General features: G+C 43.3%; 3 protein-coding genes across 8 annotated transcripts; 2 read left to right on the top strand and 1 right to left on the bottom strand.

Moving 5' to 3' along the window:
• The first annotated feature begins 593 nt into the window (after positions 1-593).
• On the top strand, positions 594-19028 carry LOC118504462 (long-chain fatty acid transport protein 4). 2 transcript variants are annotated; one of them, XM_036038961.1, is made up of 8 exons: positions 594-918; positions 1076-1426; positions 14359-14702; positions 16420-16570; positions 16801-17273; positions 17347-17548; positions 17614-17806; positions 17878-19028. In XM_036038961.1, exons 2-8 carry the CDS (start codon positions 1403-1405, stop codon positions 18630-18632), a joined length of 2142 nt encoding a protein of 713 aa, XP_035894854.1. In that variant the 5' UTR covers positions 594-918; positions 1076-1402; the 3' UTR covers positions 18633-19028. The 2 variants fall into 2 exon arrangements, with proteins under 2 accessions (XP_035894854.1, XP_035894855.1); XM_036038962.1 differs by lacking the exons at positions 594-918; positions 1076-1426 and adding an exon at positions 12617-13241.
• A 333-nt stretch (positions 19029-19361) lies between these two features.
• Positions 19362-21624, top strand: LOC118504464 (pancreatic triacylglycerol lipase-like). 4 transcript variants are annotated; one of them, XM_036038969.1, is made up of 3 exons: positions 19362-19691; positions 19829-19896; positions 19977-21624. In XM_036038969.1, the coding sequence occupies exons 2-3, from the start codon at positions 19845-19847 to the stop codon at positions 20942-20944; spliced, it is 1020 nt and encodes a 339-aa protein (XP_035894862.1). In that variant the 5' UTR covers positions 19362-19691; positions 19829-19844; the 3' UTR covers positions 20945-21624. The 4 variants fall into 4 exon arrangements, with proteins under 4 accessions (XP_035894862.1, XP_035894861.1, XP_035894859.1 ...); XM_036038968.1 differs by having other exon boundaries at positions 19363-19691; positions 19805-19896; XM_036038966.1 differs by having other exon boundaries at positions 19364-19691; positions 19773-19896.
• LOC118504463 (golgin subfamily A member 1) lies at positions 21027-26141 on the bottom strand. Of its 2 annotated transcripts, XM_036038964.1 has the most exons (7): positions 24303-26047; positions 24106-24204; positions 23174-23337; positions 22739-22888; positions 22573-22663; positions 22207-22512; positions 21027-22139 (listed from the first exon to the last, which is right to left on the bottom strand). In XM_036038964.1, the coding sequence occupies exons 1-7, from the start codon at positions 25230-25232 to the stop codon at positions 21996-21998; spliced, it is 1884 nt and encodes a 627-aa protein (XP_035894857.1). In that variant the 5' UTR covers positions 25233-26047; the 3' UTR covers positions 21027-21995. The 2 variants fall into 2 exon arrangements, with proteins under 2 accessions (XP_035894857.1, XP_035894856.1); XM_036038963.1 differs by having other exon boundaries at positions 22207-22663; positions 24303-26141.
• Between the last annotated feature and the right edge of the window lie 1651 nt (positions 26142-27792).

The following is a 27792-nucleotide window of genomic DNA, read 5'->3' as shown; positions in this document are numbered from 1 at the left end:
ATGTTTGAGCTTGCCAAATACTCAACGAACTCGCTTAAGTGAATGCGAAATTGCGAACTGTCTGGCTGCCCAAACGCTTCAAGGATACACATTTGGACAGCGTCGGCCATCTGCTTAAAACAAAGAAAAACTGGATCTACACCCCAAAGATAAACCACCCGATAAAACTTTAGCCAACACTTTTTTTATCTCTTCTACGAACTGTGTACCAAACACAGTTCGCTAACTAGCTATACAGTTCCGATAACGTATATAAAATGTAACCTCAACAAAAAAACGAGACGTCCTTAGCCCAAAAAATCGCCCAACTTGGCAGACGGACAAAACGGCACCAAATGTCATTGTGTCTACGACTTTTGCGGTCCAGTTTTGGAATTCATTTCCGCACATCGTTGCGAAAACGATGCGACGAACAGACTATACATTAATGTACATTTAATAATTTAATTCAACGTAGCAATGGACCAAACCATGTGAAGATCTGCTAGACGTTACCACCCCGTCTACGCTCGACGGTGACGGACGGCATGATGCGGTGCAAGCTTTCGCGTGCTTCTTTCGCGTTCCGGCACAACACGTTGCCGCATTTCGTGCTGAACCGTTGGCGGCTGCGCACGGCTTCGTTGTTGCGTACTGCGTGCGTAGCGTCGTGAGAAGCGTTAATTTGTTGCGCGGGTCGGAAAACGGGAAGAATTTCCACTTAGCACGTGCGTGTGTGTTTGTGTTGTTTTTGTTGTTGTTGTTTCCCGTTCGTCGTGATTGTGATTGTTTTAGAATTTGAGCTTTGCTAAAGCTTACCCTACGTACCGTACAAGTGTAATGTTTTAACTTCTTCTGATCGCGTTTGATTCAAAGTGCGGAGAGTGTTCCGATGCGTGTGTGTGTGTGTGTTGTTTTCATTGAAGCAAACAAGCTTATGTGAGTTTTTCTTAAAGTGTTTGCCATGTTTAGGTTTGAATTAATGATTAGCAAAATTTTTGAGTTAATAACATTCTCCTCATCCTTCCCCTCGTTCCGTCGTTCCTTCCTTTTTCACTCCCCGGGCGCACTTAGTAATGATATATTTCATCAACAGGATGCTTCATCGGCGAACAGTCGTCTGCTAGAACGAATTGTTGCAAGTGTGGTGAATGTTCGTAAATCCCCCCCCCCCCCCCCAATGATCGGTAGTAGAGTGATTCCTTCAACACATGCAGGTGTAGATTGTTTAGTGTAGGAAAAAAAAGTGTGTGCAAAAACACCATCAGCTCCCGGATTGTGACACATCAACGTTCGTTCAACGTGTTTCGTTAATTGTGAACCCTGCGCGCTTCCGCCCCCTTACACCATCCGCGCGGAAACTAAACGTCATCGAACGCCGGCCGATTGCCCTTTTGTATGGATTTAATTATCAATATTCACGATGAATAACAACGATGATACGAAGGTAAGTGGGCACGAAACGGTGCCGCCATTGAGAAACGCTGGAGAAGTTACGCACATGCACAAGCTACTGCTACTTGGTATGGCAAACGCTCGCCCATTTCGCCCAGCGCCGGATTGGGTGGTTCGTTTTCGGGGCCGGGACTTGTGGCAAATGAGGTCACTCGATCGGGCGACAATTGGAGACAGTTTTCTTGCGCTAGCACGGCGGCGGCCGCTAGGTGATTGCCGGAGGGAAGTAGAAAGTATGGTTCGAACGTTTCGACCGGGTAGAAAAAATATTAACAGGCCTTAAAAACAATTTACTGATTGACATTGTATCCAGTTTTGTATATTTTTTGGATACAATTTCAAAAATAATAGAAATCGACTAATTCTCTAAATGTTGCTCTCATTATTGTTTGGAACCGTCACAGTTTTGTTTGGAAGATAAAATAATCTCTTGATCACGCTATTAGCAATTGTTGTGTTGCGTAAAGTTATGCCACACAACCACATTACACCACAGGATGGAATAGTGGAAGCAACAGTTTTAATCGTATTTTAATGGGTACATAGAGAAAGGATGTGGGGAAACACTAATCGCCAGGCTCGATTGTTTCGAAATAGTAGAGTGATCGAAATGTGTAACAGCATTCGCCGATTTGTTGCAAAACCAACAAAGAAAAAGGGGAAAGAAAGAAAAGCCAACGGAAAACGGTCGAAAATAGTTAATTTGGAGTTTGACAACCGTGTGGATATAGATTTCGTAATGAGCGGATGTGTCTGGTAGCAGATTATGATGAACGATTGTTTGGTAACAATTATTACTATCATTTTGGGGATATACGATGGTGAATGGTTTAAAAAATTGTCGTGTCATATAAGTAAGAGCATTATATAGCCTCTGCGTACGTACGTCAATAAACAATCACCCGAGGCACATTGTCCCGGAGAATCCCCAAAGAAAAAAAAGGAATGTAGTCGGCCATCTTAGCCTAGCCTTTGGCCTGTCCACCTACCAAGCCACACAATTCGAAAACCATGACAAAGGCAAACCACTAGTAATTGCCAGCTTCTTCGGCAGTATTGAGGTTGAGATATGTAAAAAAATACACAAACCACCGTCCAAAACCCGACCCTATGTGTCGAAGCCAAGCAAGACACATGCTTTTAACCTTAAATTACCGGGAGACAGAGCATTACAGCAGAGTGGGGTTTGCTGAAGCCCATCCGAGTAGAGCGATTTACCCTTTTTTTACCAACCAACCAACCAAAAAAAAACCAAACCTGTTTTTTATTGTTTAAGGTCCAACGCTGTCCTGAGTGACCTTCAGTACTAGGTGATGTGTGGTTAAATTCGAATCAGTTGTTAACGCAACAGTCAACCTTAACTACGTTCCTTTCCATTTCGTAGTGCTTGGAAGGCAGGTTGTAAAGTTTGGTTTTATATAAATAATAATTCCTGCATAAGCAATAAGCAAAACAATCGTATATGATTAAAGTGTGATATTTTTCTATCCTTATCACGCTGTAAAACAGGAGCGAAATGATGCTTATATTAGGGAAAAAATAACCCATATCATTTCATACGTTGTAGTATTCAAATTACAGGTCAAAAAACTTTTTACACCAGCCCTATTGCGACATTTTTGGTGTTTCGAACCAGTTTTTGGGCCCAGATTACATGGCTGGCGATGTTTACCAGCTTTGATTGTGACCGAGCAGATCGTGCAGGCGGGCTTCAGCCGTATAGCCTACCCAACCACCAATCAGGCGAACTTTTTAAAACCTTGTTATGGAAATGGCGTTCGGCGTCTTCGGGCTCAATAATCGGATGGAAATGATCTTGCCTGAGCATTGACGAAAGAGCGATCATATGGCGTTGAGATTTTGGGTTAAAGTTGCCTAAAGTTATGAAATAGTGTTGGACATATTTTTTTATTAGCTATTTGATTTGTTTTTAATATTTTCACAGCACAGGCATCTAAATTTATGTAAATACCCTTGAACAATAGATATTGTTTCAAAACTTAGGCACAAAAAGATAGTTTATCGCCACGCCACAGAACATGGTAAATAGTTGCTGGTAAAACATTTCATTAGCACTTATCGCGGCGCGCTGCTGTTAGACGTTCGTAAATAGACATTGGCATATCAAGCGTAACACCGACACTTGAAGTGCGTTATCGTCCGGTGCGCACAGATTAACAACATTGGCAAAAGATACAGGCGGAATGGGATTTTTATTATTTTTCCAAATATTCGTTACTCATTTGTGCGTAGAGCTCTCGGTAAGCTTTCGTGCGGCAGGAATGTCAGGAAGGACGAGTGTTTTACGTTAGGTGACAATTGTTCGCTAATAGCGATGATAAACAAATATTTAACCACCCCAAGCCTCACCCCAATTTGCTTAATCCCGCCAGCCCGGGAAACAGCTCCATCAAACCTGACCGTTGATGAGCCGACGAGTGGGCACTTGAGACGCTGTTCAAAAAATCAACTTGCTATTAGACATTTTTTTCCCGCTCCATCCACTCATTCAAAAATCATTGACCACGCAAGGTACTTGAAGAAGTTTAAATCGCTAGATATGCAATCAGCCTGCAGCAGCATAACGAGCCACGTGTAGTGTGGATAGTCTAAAGCTCCCAACACTACCAGTGGGAGCTACAGCACGGAGACCATTCGTGGAGGCTGCGGTACGCAGGCACGTGATCATTAAGATGAAGCATAATTTCAAACGAAAATGAACCATCCGTGTAGCAATGTGAACGATGTCCATGAAAGAAAATTACTGTCGGACGGAGAAAATCTCGTACCCCATGAACGATCGTTGAACTCGCTTATTGTATTGGACGGGGTGAGCTTTTCATGTCGTTTTTGTGTGTGTGCTGCAGGCAAATTTGTGTAACATTGAAGGTTAAAAGAGCCAGCAACACAACGGCTGTGGAAAGGCCATAGCACCGTCTGCATTTAGTTCGCTGCAACCGCCGCCATTGTTTGCAAACGCCGCGCTTTCAATCTCTATCGTGTCCCGATGATCTTGCTAGCCCCGTTAGACACTTGGCCCAGTTAGAAAGGCGCTAAGAAAATGATGCGGTGTGATCAGTGTGTGTGGAGGGTGGTGTGCCATTAGTGGTTGAATCGATGTGAAGAGTTTGCAGAAAATATCTCCGCTGGGCTGCGCTAAGGTCATGAAAGTCAATATTGTGTGAGCTGCGCCTGTATAATTGTGGCCTGGAAGGGGAAAGCGACAGAAACAATGGTATTGAAAGTGTTTCTGTTGCACTAGGCGCAGTTATGTCTCCTGCATTTCTTTTGTTTCACATTGTAAGTCTTTTGTTTGGGGATGATCGCTGAAGCATCAGTGTATAACTTTAATGAGAAATTCGTTAAAATATACTCAAACAAGAGTCATTAAAAAGTTAGTGATCACAACAATAACGGTGAGAATCAAACACTTCATAAAGAAACACCAACCAACTATAAAAACTACAAGCATTAATATGCTATATAGAGGGAATTAGCGTGCTGTAATCACTTCTATAAGTTGATAATAATTTCATTAGGGTCGTTGATTGTCACGAAGAAACCCAAAATCTATGTCGGAACGAGCTGCTGCATTCAAATCGGAATTCAAATCAGGCAGACTATCAGTGTTGCTCTTGACGTCAAGTCTTACCTAGTGTCTGAGTATTTATGACACAGAAGACCTCTGAAAATGTCCCAATTTTTAAATATCTTGGGAGAAACAATGTTGACGCATTCAACCATTCATTCCAGAGCTCGAGGATTTTTGAAATTTTAAAATACATGTCATGACAGTCAACATACGAAGTATGCCTAGAATAATTAAGAAAACTGGAACTTAACTCTCGATCCTATGGGCAGAATAGGCGGCGCACACAGCGTGTAGTGACCCTAAAAAACTGAAATTAGGGCATTACAGCCTCGAAAGGGTTTGGCCAACCATATCAGGTTCTCTTGACCTGGTTCTACCTGTAGCTGAATCTTCCTCTTCTTCCTTGGCACTACAACTTCAAGAGGTCTCGGCCTGCCATTTCCTACTTTCTGTGACTTCATTTTACCCGTAGCAAGGTGGTCTAACTAAAGAACATTTAAAATAATTGAAAAATAGTTAAACAAAAATTTTAATTGCTACAGTAAATTTCGATAACGAACACGCGAGTTAGCAACGAGCGTCGGTAATCGCTAAATCAGCATTGGGAGTGTCGTGTTGTATCCAACGCGACGAGTTATGCTGATGCGGCGATCGCTGCTGGGCCGTTTATGGGCCGATAACGGAATCGGCTGAATTCAATAAAATAGTTAATTTCAAGACACCGAACTGTAAAAGACTCTTTCTATCTATTCAGAAAGAAAAGTTTTAACTGGCGCCCGAATAGGGACCTGACAAAAAAATCAGCGGGAAGTGTATAAGTTAAAAAAAAAATCCTATAAAGTTAGCCATTTAAAAATTGTGGCTAATCTCGTGGTTGAAGGAGCCATCATAATAACGAAGCGAACTTTGGGACACCGTGGTTAATTCCCGATTGCTGCCAGCGAGCCCCCAGTCATCAGAAGGATAAAAAGGAACATCTTGCTGTAGCTGCCCAATTTTCCCCCGAAGAAAAAGAAGTCAGATGCCCATGGAAATTAACTCAACCATACTGTAAGTAAAAACCTAAAAAATCCGAAATCAGTGAAATTTTGGTGTTTAATTAAATAGCTTCTGCTGTAATTTGTTAGTGGTGAATCGTGATCGTGACAAGTGTTAAGTGAAGTGAGCATTTAAAACACAAAAATGACCAATCCCAACACTGAAATGGTTCTACGATCTTTCGTGGAGATGGGAAAAACCCCTGACTTTTTGAGGGATGTTCCTATTTTTGATGGAAACCCAAATGAGTTGATGAATTGGATTTCGGATGTGGAAGATGTTTTTATCATGTATAGAGATCTTCCTGACGACTCTGTGCAGTTCCATCTGATCGAACGAACAATCAGAAGGAAAGTCCGTGGAGAAGCTTCCGATGTGTTAAATGCAAATAATGCAACATGTAGTTGGCATCAGATAAAATCTATCCTAATGCTTTACTATAAAGATAAGCGTGACGTGAAGACCCTGGATTATGAATTGACGTGTATTCGTAAGGGTAATTCGGAAAGCCTCGCCGGATATTATAGCAGGGTTAACCAATTGTTAGCCGCTATAATAGCACAAGTTCAAACTGACAGTAAGTACTCTCTGCATGCAAATGTCCACATAAACTATTTCAGAGAGAAAGCTTTGGATTCGTTTATTAGAGGTTTAGAAAAACCATTATCCACTTTATTAAAAACTGCTGACCCGAAGACCCTTAGCAAAGCATATCAATTTTGCATTGATTACTTTAATATGGACGTTCGATCAGCACCTTTTAAAAATCAATATGGAAATCAAAATTCTCTTAATATTCCCAAGCCAAGAGATTTAGGCTTCGAGCCTCAACCCCCTAGGGTAGCACCCAGAAAAATTGTTTATCAACCAGTACCCCCTCCTAGAGCAGCGCCTCGTCCAGCTCCACGATACAATTCCCATTACCTGCCTAATCAGCAATATACCCCACAGAGGCAACAGCCCGAGCCAATGGAGGTAGATAGAAGTATAAATTCACGTCATATTGACTATGGTAACAGACCCACATATGGCGAAAAAAGACCAAGACCACCATCAAGTCAAGAAGCGTGGGTAAAGAGGCAAGCTCACCCATTATATGCTCATCAAATGAATAAAAATGCCAACGACGCAAGGTATTGTCACGGACAAACAATAAATGAATTTGAGCTCACAGAGCAAAACAATCTTGTTGACAAATTACAAAACATAAATTTGCAACACGAGCATGATCCGTTGGAGGGATCAAGTCGCGATGGTCAGAACCATTTTTTAGAGTGGAAGATGAGTTGGTAGTTCCCAGCCTTCCTTTTATTTATCTTAAAACTACCATTGGAAACTTTCCGTTTTTAATAGACACAGGTGCTAATATTAATTTAATACATCCACAATTGGCACGTGCATATGAAATCAGTAAACCGTACGAATTTTCAGTAGGTCAAATAAGTTGTGCAAATAGTACATTTGCTCCTACTAGTGCAATTAATATAAATTTTTTCCATCCCAAAATTGATTTTGAAGATCGCTTTTTGTTACACAAATTTCACAATTTTTTTTATGGAATCATTGGAAATAGCATGTTGAAAACATTGAAAGCTAAAATTGATCTAGAAAATGACCAAATCACATTGAGTAGAAACTCTAAAAGATTCGTCATCCCAATCTCATACTATTCTCCACATAATCGGTCATCCCACAATTTGATCCGAACATCTCATCTATCCAAATTAGAGCTAGAAAAACTAAACCAGGTTTTAGATAAAAACAGAGATGCATTTTACAAACCAGACAGTAAACTAACATGTACAACCAAAGTGGAATGTGCAATACACACTTCAGACGATACACCTATCCATCAAAGAGTGTATCCATATCCTGCAGCATATGCTGACGAAGTAAATAAGCAAGTTGACAAGCTATTAGCGGATGGAATAATCAGACCGTCTCGCTCAGCTTGGACTTCACCGGTATGGATTGTGCCAAAAAAACCGGATGCATCAGGACAAAAGAAATTTAGAATGGTTATCGATTATCGAATGTTAAATGCTAAAACCATCTCCGAAAAATATCCAATGCCCGAGATAAATTATGTGATAGACCAATTAAAAGGAAAAAAATATTTCTCGACTTTAGATTTAGCTTCGGGATTCCATCAAATTAAGATGAAAGCATCAGATATTGAAAAAACGGCTTTTGCTATTAATAACGGTAAATACGAATTTACTAGGATGCCGTTTGGTTTAAAAAACGCACCGGCTATATTTCAAAGGGCTATCGATGATGTACTTCGAAATTTTATTGGAAAAATATGTTACGTTTATATAGACGACGTAATAGTTTTTGGCGATGATTTAGAAAATCATTTGAAAAATTTGGACACAATTTTGACAACATTAAATAATGCAGGACTAAAAATTCAATTAGACAAATCAGAATTCCTTCGCCAAGAAGTTGAATTTCTTGGTTTCATTATTTGCACAGAGGGAATAAAACCCAACCATAAAAAAATAGAAGTTATAAATAAATACCCTGTGCCCAAAACCATTAAAGATTTGCGTGCCTTCCTAGGATTAATGGGCTACTATCGACGATTTGTCAAAGACTTTGCCAAAATTGCTAAACCTTTGACAAACATTTTAAGGGGAAAGGGATCTGACACATCCAAAAAGAAAATTACATTAAATCAACAAGAAATCGAATGTTTCAATAAAATGAAGCAAATACTATCATCGAGCGATATTCTCATCTATCCAGATTTTAACAAACCATTTATTTTGACAACCGATGCTTCAGATTATGCAATTGGATCCGTTCTTTCTCAAGGTGAATTAGGCAAAGATAAACCAATTCACTTCGCATCAAGAACACTATCTAAAACTGAAGAGAAATATTCCACCCCTGAGAAAGAAATGCTTGCAATTTTCTGGTCACTACAAACTTTCCGCAATTATTTGTATGGAGCTAAACTCAAAATATTAACTGATCATCAACCACTTACTTTTGCCCTCTCCCAAAAAAATACTAACGCAAAATTAAAACGTTGGAAAGCATATTTAGAGGAGCATGACCACGAGATTTTGTATAAACCAGGCAAAGGCAATGTTGTAGCAGATGCCCTCAGCAGAATAGTTTTCTCTATGACTGGTACGCAACATTCATCACAAACTAGTGACGATTTTTACATTATCTCTACAGAAGCACCACTTAATGCTTTTCACAACCAGATCGTGTTGAAAAAAGGGAAACCAAACACAGTAATTGAATATCCATTCCAAAATTTTAAACGTACAACAATTTACTCCGAAATAATAACCGAATCATCTCTTTTACAGATTCTAAAGGATCATTTCACAATATCAAAAGTAAACGGACTTTTCACGAGTGAAGACATAATGGGAAAATTTCAAGAGGTTTATAGGAAGTATTTTGGAAGTCAGAAGCTCCTTAAGATTCGATTTACTCAAAATCTTCTGGAAGACATTACAGACGAAGATCAACAACGAGAAATAATCACGGCAGAGCACAATAGGGCACATCGTGGAGCCCAGGAAAATAAGTCGCAAATTTTACGTAAATACTATTTTCCAAAGCTGCTAGCCAAGATAAAAAAAATTGTTTCCAATTGCTGTATCTGCAATGAAAACAAATATGACCGAAACCCTATCCGGTATCCTCAACAACAAACTCCAATCCCCGTACACCCTTTCCAAATTGCACACATTGATATAATGTTTCTCGAAAAACATTATTTTTTAACTTACATCGATAAATTTTCAAAATTCGCTCAAATTAAAGAAATTCAATCGCGAGCCGCCTTAGATATTGTTCCGGCAGTTAAAGAAATAATTACAAAATACCATCCTCCTAAAATATTAGTAATGGACGGCGAAAAATCTTTTGGTACACAAGATCTAATAGATTTTTATAAAACTCACCAAATCCAAATATATTTAACAGCTACAGGTCGAAGTGAAATGAATGGAGTAATAGAAAGGTTCCATTCTACCATATTAGAAATTTATCGAATAACGAAATTTGAGAACAACAATTTAACTATTTCTGATCTAATCGAGCTTTCACTTCACAAATATAATTCATCCATTCATTCGACTACTAAATATACTCCTTATGAGATAATTTTACCGTCTGTCCGTTCATCAGATATTTGTGAAAATGTTTACAAAAATTTAACAAAGAAACAGGAGAAAGATATTTCATATTACAATAAGAGAAAAAAGGAAATAAATATAAAAGAGGATATGACAGTTTATGAAAAAACCAGAGCCAGATTAAAACACAAGCCGAGATACAAGAAAATCAAGATTAACAAAGTAAACAAAAGCACTATAAACACAAATGATTCACGAAAAATTCATAAAAACGATATAAAAATAAGATAGCTAACAATACCGTCATTCTAACATCATTGTTCTCTTCTTACAGTTTTCTATTTGTAGTATGTACCCTAGCTGAGCCGAGGATCTCTATTCTGAAGGTAGACAACCAACCTATAGTTGCAATGGACGAAGGTTGGGCAAGAATAAGGATAGATAGCCATATTTACATACACCATTACAATTTAACTGCGTATAAGGGTTATATTCAAGCAATTAAGGACGATTTCGAAAAAATGAGCAATAATCAATTTTCCAGTATTATCCAAAACCAATTCGAAGAACTGAATACCATATTGAAAAGAATGCTTCCCACTAAAAGATTCAAACGTTGGGATTCCATAGGAACAATTTGGAAGTTTATTGCAGGAACACCAGATGCAAACGATCTTCGTGTTATTAACAAAACAATTAATAATCTCATCGATGACAATAATGCACAAGTTACAATCAATAGGAATATTAACAACCAGATTAAAGAAATAACAGAAAAAACTCGTAACGTAATAACTCAATTCAGATCAGAATCATTAGAAATTCATTCCATCAATATTTATCTCCACCTAAAAAAGATGATAGACACACTGCAGGAAATAGTTGATAGTATAGTTATGACGAAAGCGAATATTTTAAACGAAAAAATATTGTCAAAATATGAAATCAATTGTTTGGAAAAAAACCTGGCAGCAGAAAACATTCCGTTCGACACAACTCTAGAAGCGCTTTCCTACGCCGACGCCTCTATCGCCACCAACCGCCAAGAAATAATGCTGCTCATAAAAACACCCAAACTCGACCCAAGAACGTTCCGTAAGATAAAAATTTATCCAATCCTGTACCACGACGGCAAGATTCACCTCCAGTATGACAGATTCATAACTCACGAAGCAATCAGATACCGTGTTAGCACTCTAACCCCGAAAATCTATAAAATCAATGAAATAGAGTTGGATGAATCAGATTGCATTCCAAGATTAATGGAAGGTCGAGAAGCAGAATGTAACTTTACGAAGAGTCCAGCCAAAACTGAAATATTACAGATTAATAATCACGCCATATTGATTAACTCTGTAGAGAAATTTACACTCGTCTCCAACTGTGGTATAAGCAACAGAACACTTCAGGGATCGTTCGTAATAAGCTTCAACACATGCGATATTTACATAAACGACGTGAGATACTCATCCAAACTCACCGATCTAGTTGGAACGTTGAACTTATATCCACTCGACGGAGTGTTTATTAAAAGACAGCTGGAAATTTCGAACATAAGTCTGGAAGATTTACATAATCTGCACATCGAGACACGTAAAGAATTGGAGCACATTCGCTTACAAAACAACTCTTTTCAAATAACCTGGCCAACGATAAACATTTTCGGAGGTATCATCTTTCCTCTCATTATACTGGGAGTAGCATTGCTTTACTGGTTTACAAAGAGGTGCAAAAACACGCAAACGGTAGTCACAGTACATAATTCGTCACCAAATCAGACACCCGACTACGTCACATTTCCTAAACAAACACAGTGAATCGTGGACGTTCACATCTGAGGGGGGGCGAGTTAGCAACGAGCGTCGGTAATCGCTAAATCAGCATTGGGAGTGTCGTGTTGTATCCAACGCGACGAGTTATGCTGAAGCGGCGATCGCTGCTGGGCCGTTTATGGGCCGATAACGGAATCGGCTGAATTCAATAAAATAGTTAATTTCAAGACACCGAACTGTAAAAGACTCTTTCTATCTATTCAGAAAGAAAAGTTTTAACTCGCGTAACCTTTGCGTACCCGGTTTACGCTACTACTGCAAAGCAAACTGCCCTAAAGTACACACGGGTCAATCTACAAGGACTAATAATCACCCTGAATGGACGTTCGGATGTGCGTGTAACTTTTCTAGCCCTTTTAAAGGTTAAGGAAAACTGGTGCCCATGCCGGCCGGTCGAAAACAGTCCACCTGTTAGGCGCGATAACCGAGGGAAAGCAACCATTCAATGACATCTGGTTTGCCGTTTTTCCATTCGCGGATTGCCGTTTTTCCCTGCAACGTGACCCTGGATGCGTGAAAATCGACCATTTTCGGGGCGGTTCTGCGCATCACAACAAAAGCCCAGCTAGTTTTGACGGATGTGGGAGCTGCGTTCAATTATTGTGTTTTGAATCGGTTCGGGTTTACTCGAGGTCAAAGAGCTCGCTGCTGTTCCTCGGGGTGTTACGTGCAAAATTGTGCTGTTGCTAAAAATGTTATAAACCAATTTGTTGTTGCGACATGTCAACTTCACAAAAGCTTGCATTGGAAGAGATTGTGCCGAAGAGGAAAAGTGGATTAGGAAATTGTACGATTGTTTTGTGCTGATTTATGATTGATGGATGTGTGTGTGTGTGGGATTGTGAGGCAGGAATAAATGCTCCAATCAGCTCCTCCATGATCGGTTGCGGTGCATTAATTTTCAAGCTGAAACAGAAAGTGACGTAAATTGGTTTTCGGGCTGATGATAAACCTTGATACGACGATACATCCATCCGCTAGCTATCTGCAACATTTAGCGTGAAGCAAAAAGTAATCAAAGAAAGTGAGCAGTGAAGCATTACCCGGGGTGTTGAGGTTGTCGCACGAGAAGAATTAACCGCCAGAGCGGTTAGCTTCAATCATAGAATGATTTTCCGCAACTTTCTTTTCTTCACGCATCAGCTGAACATGAAAAGTAAATATGTTTCCTGACGCACGATCCGCTCGGTGAAAAACTTTGCCAGAGCACGTACGCGACGCCCCAGCAGTTACAACAAGGTACAATGCTCAGAGTAATGTTTAGGTAAAACAAAAAACGGGTTTTCCAGTTTTTGGGTAAGCAACTCATCGCAACACTGGCGCAATAGTGTCAGGTTGCCGGTGGTGAATAATTAAGCTAAAAAGTTTTATTACGGTCTGGTGGATCAATCTATCGAACGGTGGAATGGGGCATCTTTGCTCTGAAAGTATTACAGGGTTGAATAACTGTTGAATAATTTAAGGAAATGTTTCAAATGGCTATTGGATTGAAAAGTTCCGAAAAGCCGATTTATAGTATTCCAATTTTTTATTTGCAATATTTCCTGATTAATTTAAAATTTCATTATATGGATCGAAGCCCTGTATTCCCTTGTACCTTGAAACCCTGTTTAAATTTTGGTAATGTACATCACATCATAGGAATATAATTTATTTGGTCGATTCAGCTTAAGTGAGCTTTATAATTATTGAGCTTGAAAATTTCCATCGAATTTCATCCCCTAACAAATTTTTAACAATTGTTAACGGAGCACGAATATTTTATGCAAATAATCAATTCATGCTTCAATGGAATCAATGAATCATTTTTTATGCTAATCTACAACTAGTAGTTAATTAATTGGCTCAACTAGCAACATTCCTGCAAAACTGGAAATTCTACTTTTTCATGGCCAAGGTCAGCCAAAGGGACCGATGATCCCTTCGAAGATCGGCGCCAAAGTGCTCAGAAAAGCTAAAGCTTCCATACTCTCTCTCTCTCTCGAGAGAGGCGAGAAAGCTTTCATGGCGCTCTAGGGGTTGTTAAGCTTTGGTCAGGGTTTCTCAGCAATGTTTTGATCATTCGAAAGGCCGGCTACATACGACAGGTTAAGAAACGCTGAACCAAACCGACTTTAGCTTTCTCACCCTTAACGCGCTGCGAAGCACATGCTTCATGCTCTTGCTCTCGCCGCGCCCGTTCACAGCCAATCGTGCTCTCTACCATATTTGCTTATCACGTTTGCTCATTCTTATACGCTTTGTTTTCTTTCTTTATCTCTCCCCTTTTGCTCACCGAATCTCACGATCTCTCGCACGGATTGGATCGGGCGTGCGTGCACCGTAACGGAAAACCCTCCCTGCACGGGGCGAGCAGCCATCGATAGTTGACGTAGAGAAGGGGCAGCCAGAGAATGAGCTCGCGAGGCAGGTCGCGGGCTCGCGGCCACGACCAATCTCGCTGGTGGAGCCATTTGCGACGGGCGATGACCAGCTCAACAGTAAGAGCGTGAGCAGCGACCGGTTCAGACTAGTGCTACTGTACGTGCTTCAGCTAACCAGCGTCGGTGCTTCGATCGCGGCCGTTGTACTCATCTGGTACTACATGGGTTGGGAGTTTGGATTGCCGGCGCTGCTGATCACCTTGGTCGCGGTGTTCATCGCCAGCGGCTGGTGGAGATGGTGGCACATCGCGTTTGTGACGGCGCCGCGTGATATCAAGTGAGTGTCCCCGGTACCGCAGTAATTTCTTCGCCGAACGTGGAAGTGTCAGCACATTTGCATTGTAAAGGTTGCGTTAACCTTCGGTGGTACGGTGACATGGCGCTTCAGCATTCCGCACGGACGGGTCAGGCCCTGCCGAACGGTGGACGTAATTTGCAGTCAGTTTATTGGCCAAAGCAGAGCGTTTGGGAAGTTCTGTAATGGAGTTCGCGAGTTCTTAAGGGTAGAATTTCGGTCGATCGTGTGTGCGGTGTGTGCGGCGTCACTGGAGGCGGATGTGATAGAGCGTGAACGTGATTGTAGGGCAGGTCTCGAAACGCATGCCTAATGTGTCGAGTGACTGTTGTATGATGTTTATTACAACGAATGTGAGTTTGTAACGCACCACGTTTGGACAGGTGTTTGTGAGTTGGAATGATCACAGGCGCGAGTGAGACACTTTGTCAACAGTTTGTAACGTTAAGCTGCAGCACTACGGCTTAAAAAAACAGCACCTGCAAACTCAGCAGACCTCCGAAAACCCTGCTACAGCCGAGTTTCTTGCACCGACAAAGCAAACAGAAGGACAAGAGCCGCGCTGTAAATTCCCCATCGGTTCAGCTATCAAGCGGACAACGAAACGATCGTGCAACAGCCATACGTGGTTAGCTGTCGAAACGCGTCCGTCCGCTTCGAAGGTCGCCAACGCTTGGGAAAGTGAAGTGTGTACTAGCAGAAGACTTTGAAGTTTTTGGTAGGGAGGGCGCTCGTCTTCGATTTGTTGTGCTAGGCCGTTACGATCCGCATGTTGATCTTCTAGAACTATACAGCAAACAAGGGTATTCTACAAAAAAACCTATCTCGATCTGAATCAGTTTCAGTTGTGAGGTGGGAACCGGTTTCATTGCAAGAAAATCGCTGGAGAGGGATTTTCGTTTCTTTCTTGCATTTCTTACGGCATGCGGCGATACAGCTTGCTTTACGAAACTCGCCTGTGTGTTTGTGGTGGAAGTTATGTAATTTTTGAGCATCGCTGCATCTGTCCGAGCTAGCGAAGCGTGTCACACTTGGAACCGACACCGGGAGGAGAAAATCGTACACGCAACCGTTTTCCTGCAAATATTTGTACTGCGATGCAGTTTGCAACGGTGGACGATGCATCTGAGGGATGCTTTCATCAATGGAGACGCTGAGATGCGGAGCTTTACAATCGAGACGTAGTGCACGATCGTTTAATGATGTGTGAGGTATTTGTAAAGCCCAGGCATTTGAAAATTCCATGTAATATATGGTTCAGTTTTTGTTGGCGAAATGTGCAAAATCATTGGCAGAAATTAAAACCAAAGCCTAAACGAACAATTATCAAACCCGGGCACGCTACTGCATATAGCCGGGGGCACGTTATCTAATCGCCGATAAGGGCTTCATGTGGGGGATTAGCTTTAAATCGGATTTTATGGATGCGGCTTTTTTTGTGTGGGCAACTAAACAAACCTGAAACCGGAGTCTGTTTTATTCTGTCGATCAAATCACATTCCTGTGGTGGTGATCAAGGTTCAGGCGGATTGAGCTGAAGTACAGTTTATAAACAATGCCACTTTAGGGCAACCACTCAAACTCGAACGCAAAGCTTTCTTGCTATCTTATCGCATAACCTAACCAATTTTAGCGCACAAAAACGATCCTTCGATGGTTAATGGTGTAATGGTTGTTTTACTGTTGTTTAACCCGGCAGAGCTCTTACGAGGTACATCAAGCTGCTGGGACTGGTGCGCAAGCACGCGAAGAACAATGCTACGATCGGAGACATCTTTGCGGAGTTTGTGTCGAAGCAGCCGGAAAAGGCATGTCTCATATTCGAGGGACGCAGCTGGACGTTCCGTGAGGTATGTATCGATCACCTTCAGCAGAGTAGTTGGATAATTGCTTGGTAGGCACTAACGCGCGCAGGCATAACTGACGTTAGCTTCTGACGTCAACGGTGAACCAGTCATTGTGGTTTTGTGTGCGTTAATATTTTACACCAACAAAAAGTGCCGAATAAGGAGTTGGTGCTGAAGAAGCTACCTTTGAGTACAATGAGTTTGTGTTTTTAACTTACTCCCCAAAAAAACAGGTAAACGACTACTCGAATCGGTTGGCTAACGTGTTCCATTCGCACGGTTACAAGCATGGCGATGTGGTGGGTTTGCTGCAGGAGAACCGGCCCGAATTTGTCGCCACCTGGCTGGGACTGTCGAAGCTGGGTGTGATCGTTCCACTGATCAACCACAACCTGCGCAAGAATGCGCTCATGCACAGCGTCACGGTGGCCAACTGTAACGCGCTGATCTATGGCGAAGCGTTAGCAGACGCGGTGGCAGAAATTGCTGACACGCTGCCGTCCGCGGTGGCCCTGTACCAGGTTAATGAGGTCGCTCAGAAACCGGTTCTCGCTAACGCGAAGGATTTGACGACGTTGTTGCAGTCCGCCTCGAAGGAGTTGCCGGTGAATGGTGTAACGAAACCGAACCATCACGATAAGCTGATTTACATCTACACCTCCGGTACGACCGGGCTTCCGAAGGCGGCCGTTATTACGCATTCCAGGTTGGTAGACGATCGAAGATGATTTTCCCAAGTGATACAAATTCTAACGATGATCGTACGCTAACGTTGACAGGTACATCTTTATTGCTGCTGCAATCTCCCTGGTGGCTGGATTCCGTGCGGACGACACATTCTACACACCGTTGCCACTGTACCACACTGCCGGTGGTATGATGAGCATCGGGCAGGCGCTACTGTTCGGTGCGACGGTGGTCACCCGGAAGAAGTTTTCCGCTTCACAGTTCTTTGCCGACTGTCAGAAGTATAACTGCACGGTAAGCGATCTAAGAAAAAATGGTCTCAAGATGGTGATAATAATTGAGTGTTTAACTGCTTCCAGATTGCCCAATATATTGGCGAAATGTGTCGCTACATCTTGGCCACACCAGTATCACCTACCGACAAGGCACATAAGGTTCGGTTGATCTTCGGTAACGGGCTGCGACCTCAAATTTGGCCCCAGTTCGTGGAGCGCTTCAACATTCCGCGAGTGGCCGAATTTTACGGCGCTACGGAAGGCAACGCTAACATAGGTAAGTGTACACTATTGATTGCTGAATATTCACAACTCAACTGTTGGCTATTTCTTCGTCTTTCTTTTTAGTAAACATCGACAACACGGTGGGTGCGATCGGGTTCGTATCACGTATCATTCCTGCAGTGTATCCGATTTCGATTATCCGTGCCGATCCGGCCACGGGTTACAGTGAACCATTGCGCGGCAAGGACGGTCTGTGCCAGCTCTGCAAACCGAACGAACCTGGACTGTTCATCGGCAAGATTATTCCGAACAATCCATCCCGAGCGTTCCTCGGGTACGTCGATAAGGGTGCAACGGAGAAAAAGATTGTGCGTGACATTTTCCGCAAGGGTGATGCCGCCTTCCTGTCCGGTGATCTGCTCGTAGCCGACGAGCGGGGCAGTCTGTTCTTCAAGGATCGCACCGGTGATACGTACCGCTGGAAGGGTGAAAACGTGTCCACGAGTGAGGTAGAGGCGGAGGTCAGCAATGCCTGTGGCTATCGGGACACGGTCGTGTACGGTGTGGAGGTACCGAATCTGGAGGGCCGTGCCGGTATGGCCGCCATACTGGATCCGGAGCGACAGGTCGATTTGGAGCAGTTGGCACGCACGCTAAAGGACACGCTGCCGTCGTACGCTCGGCCACAGTTTGTGCGCTTACTGTCGAAGGTGGATATGACCGGTACGTTTAAGCTGAAGAAGCTAGACCTGCAGGAGCAAGGGTTCGATCCGAGCGGCATCGAGGACTCGGTGTACTACCTAACGACCAAGGGACAGTACGAGCTGCTAACGCCGGAAATTTATGAACAGATCAAGCGCGGTGAAGTACGACTGTAGGGTGCTTACTAGTGTGCAATGTACAACGATGGTGCATTCCACGTTTTTGTTTTGTTTAGTTTACGAATGTTGTATATTGAAGGCTGTTTTTCCGCTTAGAACAACTGTGACATTTTTTTTCCCCATTACAAAGTTAACACGGCAACTTAATGACGGATTGGAACAGGAGAGTCAATTTAGCCAGAACATAGAAGAGAGTGGAGAGCAGTTGAGGTACTATTTCTGATAGATCTATTTCTAAACGTGGTGACTGATTATGTGAACGATTTTAATGGATTTAGTTATACTGCAACGAGGGACTATTTGTGAGCGTGACGATGATCGAGGACAGAATGTTAGTTGTAACACGTGAAGCTACAATGACGATAACAATAAACACGGTATCTACTAAACGAATTATGTTGTGATTTTTTAGAAATTGCAGCCAAGACTACCTGCATGACCTCTCACGCCGTGGATCAAAGTGGGTCAATCCCCAAGCGGAATGGCAGTTGATTCCATCAAATTGTGACCCGTTTATGTGTCAGACCAGCCGGATTTCCCTTGTCGACCAGACCCCCTTGGAGCGGTCCCTCCTTCCGCTCCTAGGTTGATCCGCCACTGCTCGCAGGTCATTAGGTCCTTCAAGGAAAAGCAGTTATACTATTTGATTACATTCATCGATCATTCGGTTAGCATACTTAAAGGCGTCTTCCAGCTATTGGATTTCCGATTTAAGAGTACGATTATCGCACCTCCAAATGTTGCAGCGACTTTAAACATTATCGCTCGCAAGATTAATGTATAACAATACATCAGCTCAGATGTTCATGGTTCAATTCCGTCCGACCCATGGACACGCCGCATGTGTATTTTAACCCCCATGGATACTGCTCGTGAGCGGGTTCGTTCGTTCGTTTGTTTGTTTGTACCCTGCCAAGGGTTGCTTTTGTGCGCGTAATTGCCTGGGATATGCTATACTTCCTAATCTCGCAAACGTGACATTATCGTTCAAAGAAGATGGACTTTTGCCTCTGGCGTCATCACAGATGCTTTCCCTGCACAGTGGAATAGTTACAGGTGAGGTCTCAAGATGTGATAAGCGTGGTGTGATAATTTAATCTTTTGGATAAACCCAATCCTGCTGGGGGTGTGTGAAAGGTTGGACTATAAATGTGGAGGGTCAATCGAAGACGGGTATGATTTTTGGTCCACAGCTTCATCACTCTCATCATGCAGTGGTACACCGTCAGCTGTTTCCTTGTGGTGGCATTAATTGCCAATGGTAGGTATACACGTGCTGTAAAAACCCGTTGAATTTTGTTTAACACATAGTTTGGTGATGGATTTTTTTTCGCTCTTAAGGTTTCGCCATTGACCAGCGTAACTGGCAGCTGGCTCCCGATGGCAATGGTAGGCTGCATCTGATCAACACCAATCCTTACGATCTTCCCGAATCGGACCACAATGTTGCGCCACGCTTCGTACCCCAGCAGGACATCATTTTCCGGCTGTTTACCCGTGCGAATCCAACGCAGCCACAAATTCTGCAACTTAACAACCCCGGTTCCCTGACCGGTTCGAACTTCAATCCGTCCCATCCGACGCGCTTCACCATTCACGGCTGGAATAATGATGGATCGCACTTTATGAATGTCGGCATCCGGGACGCATACTTCCAGGTGGGTGACTTTAACGTGATCACCGTCGATTGGGGTGTGGGTGCGATCAACCCGAACTACATAACGGCGCGCAACTACGTGGGACCGGTCGGAAATATGGTTTCGCAGCTGATCGACCAGCTAATCGCGAGTGCCGGAGCGAACCCGGACAATATCTACATCATCGGGTACAGTTTGGGTGCTCACGCAGCCGGTAGCGCCGGAAAGGCACAGAACGGACGTATCAACTCGATTATTGCACTGGACCCTGCCGGGCCGCTGTTTGCCTTCGGGCAGAACGATGCCGTCTCTCCCGCGGATGGACGGTACGTTGAAACGATTATGACAAACGCCGGCTTGCTTGGCATCAATACGCCGCTTGGACAGGCCAACTTTTACCCCAACGGTGGACGCACGCAACCAGGCTGTGGGGCAGACATTGGTGGCAGCTGTGCACATGATCGGGCACCAATGTTTTTTGCCGAATCGATCACCACTAGCACACCGTTCCGTGCGATGCGCTGCGTAGACCATGGACAAATTTTGGGCGGTAGCTGCACTTCCTCCGGACCGGACGCCAACATGGGTGGCCAGCCGTCGAACTTTGGTCGTGTCGTGCAGGGTGTCTACTATCTGCAAACCAACGCTGCATCGCCGTTCGCTCGCGGCTAATTTCACAGTTAAAAAGTGTGCCCGATGTTTTTGTCTCTCGTACATAAATGCTACTCCACTACCCATATTGGGTACTTTTTGCTTTAATTTACCTAGCGTATATTGGTTTATTTGAATTCGTATAAACATGAATAATGGCTGTGTGGAACACATGAACAATGAACCTGTTTTGGGCAGCTAGGCAGCTTGCGGTATTCGCCTTCACTCCGCACCCTTAAACTGGCAAGGATGCTTCATTTCAACCGTTATTGCACTGTACTTCTTTTCTGGTTTTACCGCTCAACAATCGTCACAAGCCGAAAATGAATAAACGTTTTGCGCATCGTGTGCGCCACACTACCTTTTATAAAGAAGCTGTATATAGATAAAAAAATAATACAAAAGCTAACAAAATGCAGCAAAACGTGCGTTTAAAACGAAACGAACTCACTCATCAAAATCACACGGAATACTCGCCCGACCTAATACTATGGCATTGTAAATACTTGGTATCTTTGGAAAGCAAATCACATATGGTGTAACATAAATGTAAGCAATATAAATCGTATAAAAGGCTTTCATATAGACATTTGTTTTTGACTAAGGGAATGTTGCAGGTAATACGAATGCAAGGAAATGCATTCCATAAATTCACGTAAATAACTACAAAATAAATGATAGCTACAAAAACTAACAAAAAAGAAACATCCTTTTTAAAGGTAGAAGGGCTACTATACTGACTATTGTACCAGTTTGTGCAGACAAATGATAGCTATGCGTAATCACTTAACCCATTCATGCCCATTAGCGTAAATTGCCCTTTCTTTTGATTATGTTACTTCTCTTGCACTGTCCGGTTTGATATCTACTAAATATATGCTAGAGATTACGCTTTGGTTGTGGTTGAGTTTCGTTTGCTTTTGTCTGAATTGTCCCCTTGGAAGATTCCGATAAATGAGAGAAAAAACTGTATAAGGAGATATGATGCTAGGAGGCTTGGCGTGAAGCGTGTGCGGGGACGTTCGCGTCGTCGCACGTCTGCACCTGGGTGGTATTATGATGAGGCAGATTTTTAGCTGGTCGACAGCGTTACCTGTCCCGGTCGGCTGCCGAACCAGCTCATCTTCCAGTTAAGCGTGTCCTGAAGCAGTTTCTCCTCCTCGTAGCTAAGCTGCAGCAGCGTTGAGACGGCTTTTATTAAGTGTCGTGCTTCAACCTGTCGAAGCGTAGAAAAATTAACATAAAGAACTGTACTACATCGTTCCTCGGCGGTAAGCACTCACCTCTCGACTAGTAAGAAATTTGATTATCACATGCTTCAGATAGCGAAAGTTCACCTCATCCATCACTACGGGCCCACTGCTGGTACCGTTTTGCTTCGGGATTCCGTTCTCCTTCGCTATCATTTTCCCTTCAAAGCTTTTCGATCGTTCCAGCGATCGTTCGTGGGATGGTGGTGGTTGATTTGCGCCAACGTAGCCGATGGCGCCATTGTTGTTATTATTATTGTTGCCATTCTGTTGACCCTTAAGCTCCTCCTGGAGCGTTTTCTTCATATCGACGAGACGTTGGTTTAGTGTTTTTATAATCTGCAAAGTAGAGAGCATTATAAAGCGGGCTTTCTTGGCGCTCATCACGCGCAAACGAACCTTGTTCTTGTCTACCAGATCAGCGTTCAGATTGAGATTCGTGGTCATCAGTTCGTCCACCTGTTTTCTCAGCTCGTTGACCGTATTTAGGCTTTGATGGAGACGTTAAATACAATACGTTCATCAATGAAGCAATCCATCATCAATGGTGTGTAGGAATAGTTACCGTTTATCTAGTTCATGCTGCAGCATCATAGCACGTTCATGAAGCTCGATCGATTCATCTTTCTCGTGTCGCAATTCCTGGCGTAAAATTTCCTCCTGCTGTGACATTTCTGCGTTCTTCATCAGTACAGCCATTTTCTCCTGAGTTTCGCTATGGATTAAACGAATTGGAATTAGATATTCCACTGTATATGTTCTTCGCAACGCTTATCACATAATAAATAAAGAATATCCAATGTTTGCCTGTGAAGGACAACAACACGCTACCAAACCGTAACGTTCATTTGAAATTCAAACCAGTGTGGTATCGAGATTGTTTGATTAGAGCCCTTACATCGATAAGCAAGATAAGCTTTCTGTCAAAAAACTCAACAAAAACTTTGCACCATTGTGTATAGGGTGAAAAACTTCCAAAATGCCCAAAAAACAAACGCACCTTGCCAGTTGACGATTAAGTTCCCGCGCGGCATTCTCCAGCTCGGCCACCTGGCCCTGATAGGTACCGGTTGCGCGGTCGGCACTCTCCAAACACTCCAGCAGTCGCTGTTCCGATTCGGTGAGGTTCGTACGCAGGTCGGTACATTCGGTTTGCAGTTGATCCTGGGAGAAAGGAAAATATTTTAAATTAATTTTATGGGACTATTTTTTATCGCTTCTAAATGTGGCGCTAAACTGTTACGACAGTTTATTAAACCCTGAATGCAAGGGTGTGCTAGGTGTTAGGAATGGTTTGAGAACTGAATTCGGTGTTGAAGCACACGATAACGAAACTGATAAGGGTGTAGCGTGCTGTCAAGAGCCGCCCGTTGCAGGTGTAACCATATCGCGGGTTGCGTGGTGTGGTGAAGCAGGTAAACCAATAAATAAATCATAACAAACAACTGCTCGAATAACATTGTTCTTTATTGTGATAGTTTAAAAATACTGGGAGCTGAATCATGCTCGCGGGTGGGTGGGAATGGAATTAAACACAAGCACAAGGGAACCTCAAATGCCGCAAGTCAATTTAAGGCAAACATTTAAAACACTGTTTAAACTTGAATTCTGGGTCCGAACGAAACGAATTCGGTTGTTTTGATGCTTTTTGCGGTTTCGTCACGGTTTAGCCCGTAGCTTATCACACATATTTACCACCGGCACTTGTCTGATAAGCTGTTAACACCAAGCCATTCGCACAACACTTACGCTATTACGCTGGCTAATAGAGAGGATAGGAAGGAAGGGTAGGATATCGGGTCCTAGAGAGAACACGGGTACAGCAACACGGTATACCGAACAGTTTGATTCTAGGTAAGTGTGGCCTTCTTAACGATGCTCTTTTGGCGGAAGCTGATTGACGTGTGTTCGAGTTGAAGTTGAACTACTTACTACTTTGCTGCTCATGAACGTGACCTCCTCCTCATGCTGCTCACGTGCCTCACGCAGGGTAGAATGCAATTCATCGATTTCTTCATTCATAAGCTTGATCTGAAGTTGAAAGACGGTGTAAAAAAAAACCCACAATGTAGGTTCGATTAGTGAATGAACTTTGCAGGACATTACGGAACAGCGCATACGGTACACACCTTATTGTCACGTTGCGTTATTTCCGACCGCAGCTTCTCGAACTCGAACTCTAGCTGCTTCAGCTTCTCGATCAGCTCATCCTTTACCTTGAGCGCATTATGCTTTTCGGTGGTTTCCTCCGCGACCTGGCGCGACAAACGGCTTACCTGCGTCTCGAGCGTCATGTTCTGTGCGCTCCAGCGTGTCTTAATGTCGGACAGATGCAGATGGGCCGCCTCTAGCCGCTGTTCGAGCAGATCACGCTCCTGCAGCAAACTCTGCACCTTCTCATCCGTACTGCCACCGGTGGTGCCGAGTGAGACGCGCGTATCCAGCACCTGGACGCGGCTTTTCAGGTGCCGGTTCGCTTCCTCGACCGCGGCCAACTTTGACATCAGACTGTTCCGTTCGCATTGCGACGAATGGCGCAAATTTTCCAGCTCGTCCTGTGTGTTTTCCAGCATCGGTTCGAGCTCGCGCAGGCGGTTCACTTCCTGCCGGAGACTTTCGGCCTGCTGTTCGGCATTCTTCTGGTGCGCTATCCGGTCGATAGCTTCCTGCTCGCGAAACAGTAGCATACTCTTTAGCTTCGATATTTCCTGCTGCTGGCAGTTCTGTATCTTGTCTTGCTCTTCGCGCTGCAGATCCCGCTGCAGCTGGCTGGCTTGCAGTTTCGCTTCGAGCGCACTGTTCGTTTGCCGCAGCCGTGCGGTTTCCTCCTCCAGGGTGCGTGCCTGCTCCCGGCAGCTGCTCAAATGACCGGCAAGCTCCTGCAGCTCGAGCCTGGTTGCGTTCAGCTCGGCATCCTTCTGCTCCAGCACGCTTAGCTCGTCGATCGAGCTGGCACTGGTGAGTGATTCGGGCCGGCTGCGGCGCGTTCGGGACACGGACAGTGGTGCTACATCGTTGCCAGTTTCTTCGCGAATTTTGTTCTTTAGCGACGTGAACATTATGTGGTGCTGTTCGGCACTTTCCAGACACTTGTCCAAAACGGCTTTGCGAGACGGTACTGTTTCGGTATTACGAAACTTTGCTGTTCGATACGTTTTCACTGCTGCTGCATCGCCGACCTCGTAACTGGTTGTGGGCCGCTGGGGCCGTTTTTACCTGCTACAAGCGTTCTCCAAGGGTTCACACCATTCGTTTACTGCCCGTCGCCGTGTACAATCGACTCGATTGTAACCCGTTCTTGAGGTCGCGATAAGGCGCACACTGTGTGTCGCGCGAGGTTTCTTGTATGAAAGTTATTTTAATCGGCAATACCTTCTCCTTTTGCTCGCCCGTTTTCTTTGCTTGTTTGTGCACCTGTTTGCGACACTTTACGTTCGATCGGGTGGTTTCCGCGCTCCGTTGGGCCGATATCCGCCGACCACGAATACATATGCAGCCGGGCGTATGTGTATGCGACACGCCACTCCGGGTTCTTATCAATCGTGGCGTTTTCCACGGGTTTCAAAAATAATGGCACTCGGTGGTGGGAAACTGGTATCCATTACTTGCTGTACGTATTATGTTTCTTTTTTTTCTTTCTTTCACGTTTGGATCGGTGCAACAGCAATTTACCACGGGGAGGAAGGGAAGGAGACGGGGTGCAGACTTTTTTGACTAGAGTGTTATCACAAAATGCGTTTTCCGCAGGTGTTTTGCCTTTCGTTCTGGATGGTTGTGCAATGGAGACGATTCGGATTCACTTCACACACATCACACGCCTGGCCAGTACGCCTACCGAAAAACAGCCCTCCCACCAGTCCGTAATGTGTGTTATGCCGAGTTTCTGACCGTAGCAAAAGGACAAAAACACTACATTTTCCATAATATTTGGAAACGTAGCGTGAAGGAAGGAAAGGTAGGGTCACTATTGCACTTTTTGCTGGCAGAGTGACACAACACTTTGACAGCAGGCATTCCAAAAAATAATGCACGTTTTATTAAAACAGAAATGGAGTACAGAGAGTTAAAAATGTGCGAAATTAAGTCACGTAAATTAAGTGTTTATTTTCGTAATTAACTATATCAGTTTTGCTCAAAATCAAGTGAAATAAATATGCATGGGTTTGAGAACACGCAATGAAAATGAACCAGCCTGGTGGATTTGAATGTCAAAATCAAAACAATTCGTTTGTGAAATATTTCATGAAATGTTTCATATTTCAAATTGAAATATTTATTTTGTTGGCGGCTAAAGAATTCGGATTTTTCGCATCTACCACGTGCAACGTGATATTTTATTCTACAAATTTGAAATTCTATTGTAATTTTAATCTTTATCGTTTGCTTTAGAGGCGTAATCAATAATTGATAAAATGAAATCTGAAAAATGTCTTGTTGTGCTAAAGATTGTTCCAGATATTACTGTTCACGATGCCGCACCTATGCCTTAACGTTAATTTTGTGTTTTTGTGTTATATTTATTTATTATGTAACTATTATTATAATTATTATTCCAATTATGAATTTTAGTCTGAATTCAAAAATGCTTAGTGAAGACGAGAGGAGAAAAGGTTAAGTGTTAATGAATTCTCATTTATTTAATCTTAATATCAGAACGTATGTTTTATCGCTGCAATGATAAGAACAAAGACTTCAAACCTCACTGTATGTAGTGGTAAATAGTGTCAAAGCCCCCGTAATTACGTTTGCCAAATCAGCATACACAGAATTCATGAGAAGACGCAACGAAAAACGAAAAAAGGCCCATTGAGTCAATTATGCGTTTTCAATAAACCAGCACCAGTCGGTGACCGGGTGCTTCCCATGATGTCGCCATCACCAGCAGCCAGAAACGTCGTTTGTTATCCAATCGAAACGTAAACGGTGGCTGTGTGTATTTATTTACATTTTTTATAAAGCTCCGACTCCCTGCAGACAAGGATTATGCTGCTTGAGTTGTTACGGCGAAAGGAACCGCGGTATGCCTGGTTTTTTTGTGTGTGTGTGTTCGTGTTATTTCAATTCCCAAACCATTTTCCAATCGTCCGTCGCCCGATAAACTGGTAGCTCTTTTTCGCTTACGGCTGTTGATCACTTGCAGCGTTAAAGTCAGCACGGGTTCTGCGAAAGCTCCTTCCACGGGACGAATGTTTCGTATACGTGGCACACACACACACACACACGAGTATTCGGCCACAGCTCACAGAACACATGTACAGAATCGTGACCATCGATGGTAACCCACAGCAGGCAACTTGTTTCTTCTGGCTGCGAGCGAAATAAGCGCAGGTGCGTGCAATGACTGCCAATGTGGAATCGAATAAAAACAATCACTTTGCAATTCTAATCGCTGTGGGAAAAGTTTGATAACAGAAGCACACGATAAACGGTGGGCGGGCGAGTTTGTTTACCGGGCTTGTTGCCGAAGCTTGTCCAGCTGATTAGTTTTTTTGTTCAACTTCCACGGCTCGCCCACCAACACGAAGACGAAGTTAATAAATACGTAATTAAATTTTACATAAATATCTTGCGGAGCTAGACAAACGCCAGCACAGCTCCGGTCCACACCAACTGGCACCA

This window comes from Anopheles stephensi, chromosome 2, assembly GCF_013141755.1.
Source record: "Anopheles stephensi strain Indian chromosome 2, UCI_ANSTEP_V1.0, whole genome shotgun sequence".
NCBI classification, from domain to species: Eukaryota; Metazoa; Arthropoda; class Insecta; order Diptera; family Culicidae; genus Anopheles; species Anopheles stephensi.
Note: the sequence above shows the minus strand (reverse complement) of the source record. Positions and strands in the feature narration are given on the sequence as shown.

Coding starts and splice junctions, on each gene's coding strand:
- LOC118504462 (XM_036038961.1), top strand. CDS start 1,403: ATGAATAACAACGATGATACGAAG. Junction 17,274..17,346: donor GCCGTTATTACGCATTCCAG/GTTGGTAGACGA, acceptor TAACGTTGACAG/GTACATCTTTATTGCTGCTG. Junction 17,807..17,877: donor GGAAGGCAACGCTAACATAG/GTAAGTGTACAC, acceptor CTTTCTTTTTAG/TAAACATCGACAACACGGTG.
- LOC118504464 (XM_036038969.1), top strand. CDS start 19,845: ATGCAGTGGTACACCGTCAGCTGTTTCCTTGTGGTGGCATTAATTGCC. Junction 19,897..19,976: donor GGTGGCATTAATTGCCAATG/GTAGGTATACAC, acceptor TTCGCTCTTAAG/GTTTCGCCATTGACCAGCGT.
- LOC118504463 (XM_036038963.1), bottom strand. CDS start 25,232: ATGTTCACGTCGCTAAAGAACAAAATTCGCGAAGAAACTGGCAACGAT. Junction 23,338..24,105: donor CGTTCATGAGCAGCAAAGTA/GTAAGTAGTTCA, acceptor CCTTTCTCCCAG/GATCAACTGCAAACCGAATG. Junction 22,140..22,206: donor AATTTCTTACTAGTCGAGAG/GTGAGTGCTTAC, acceptor ACGCTTCGACAG/GTTGAAGCACGACACTTAAT.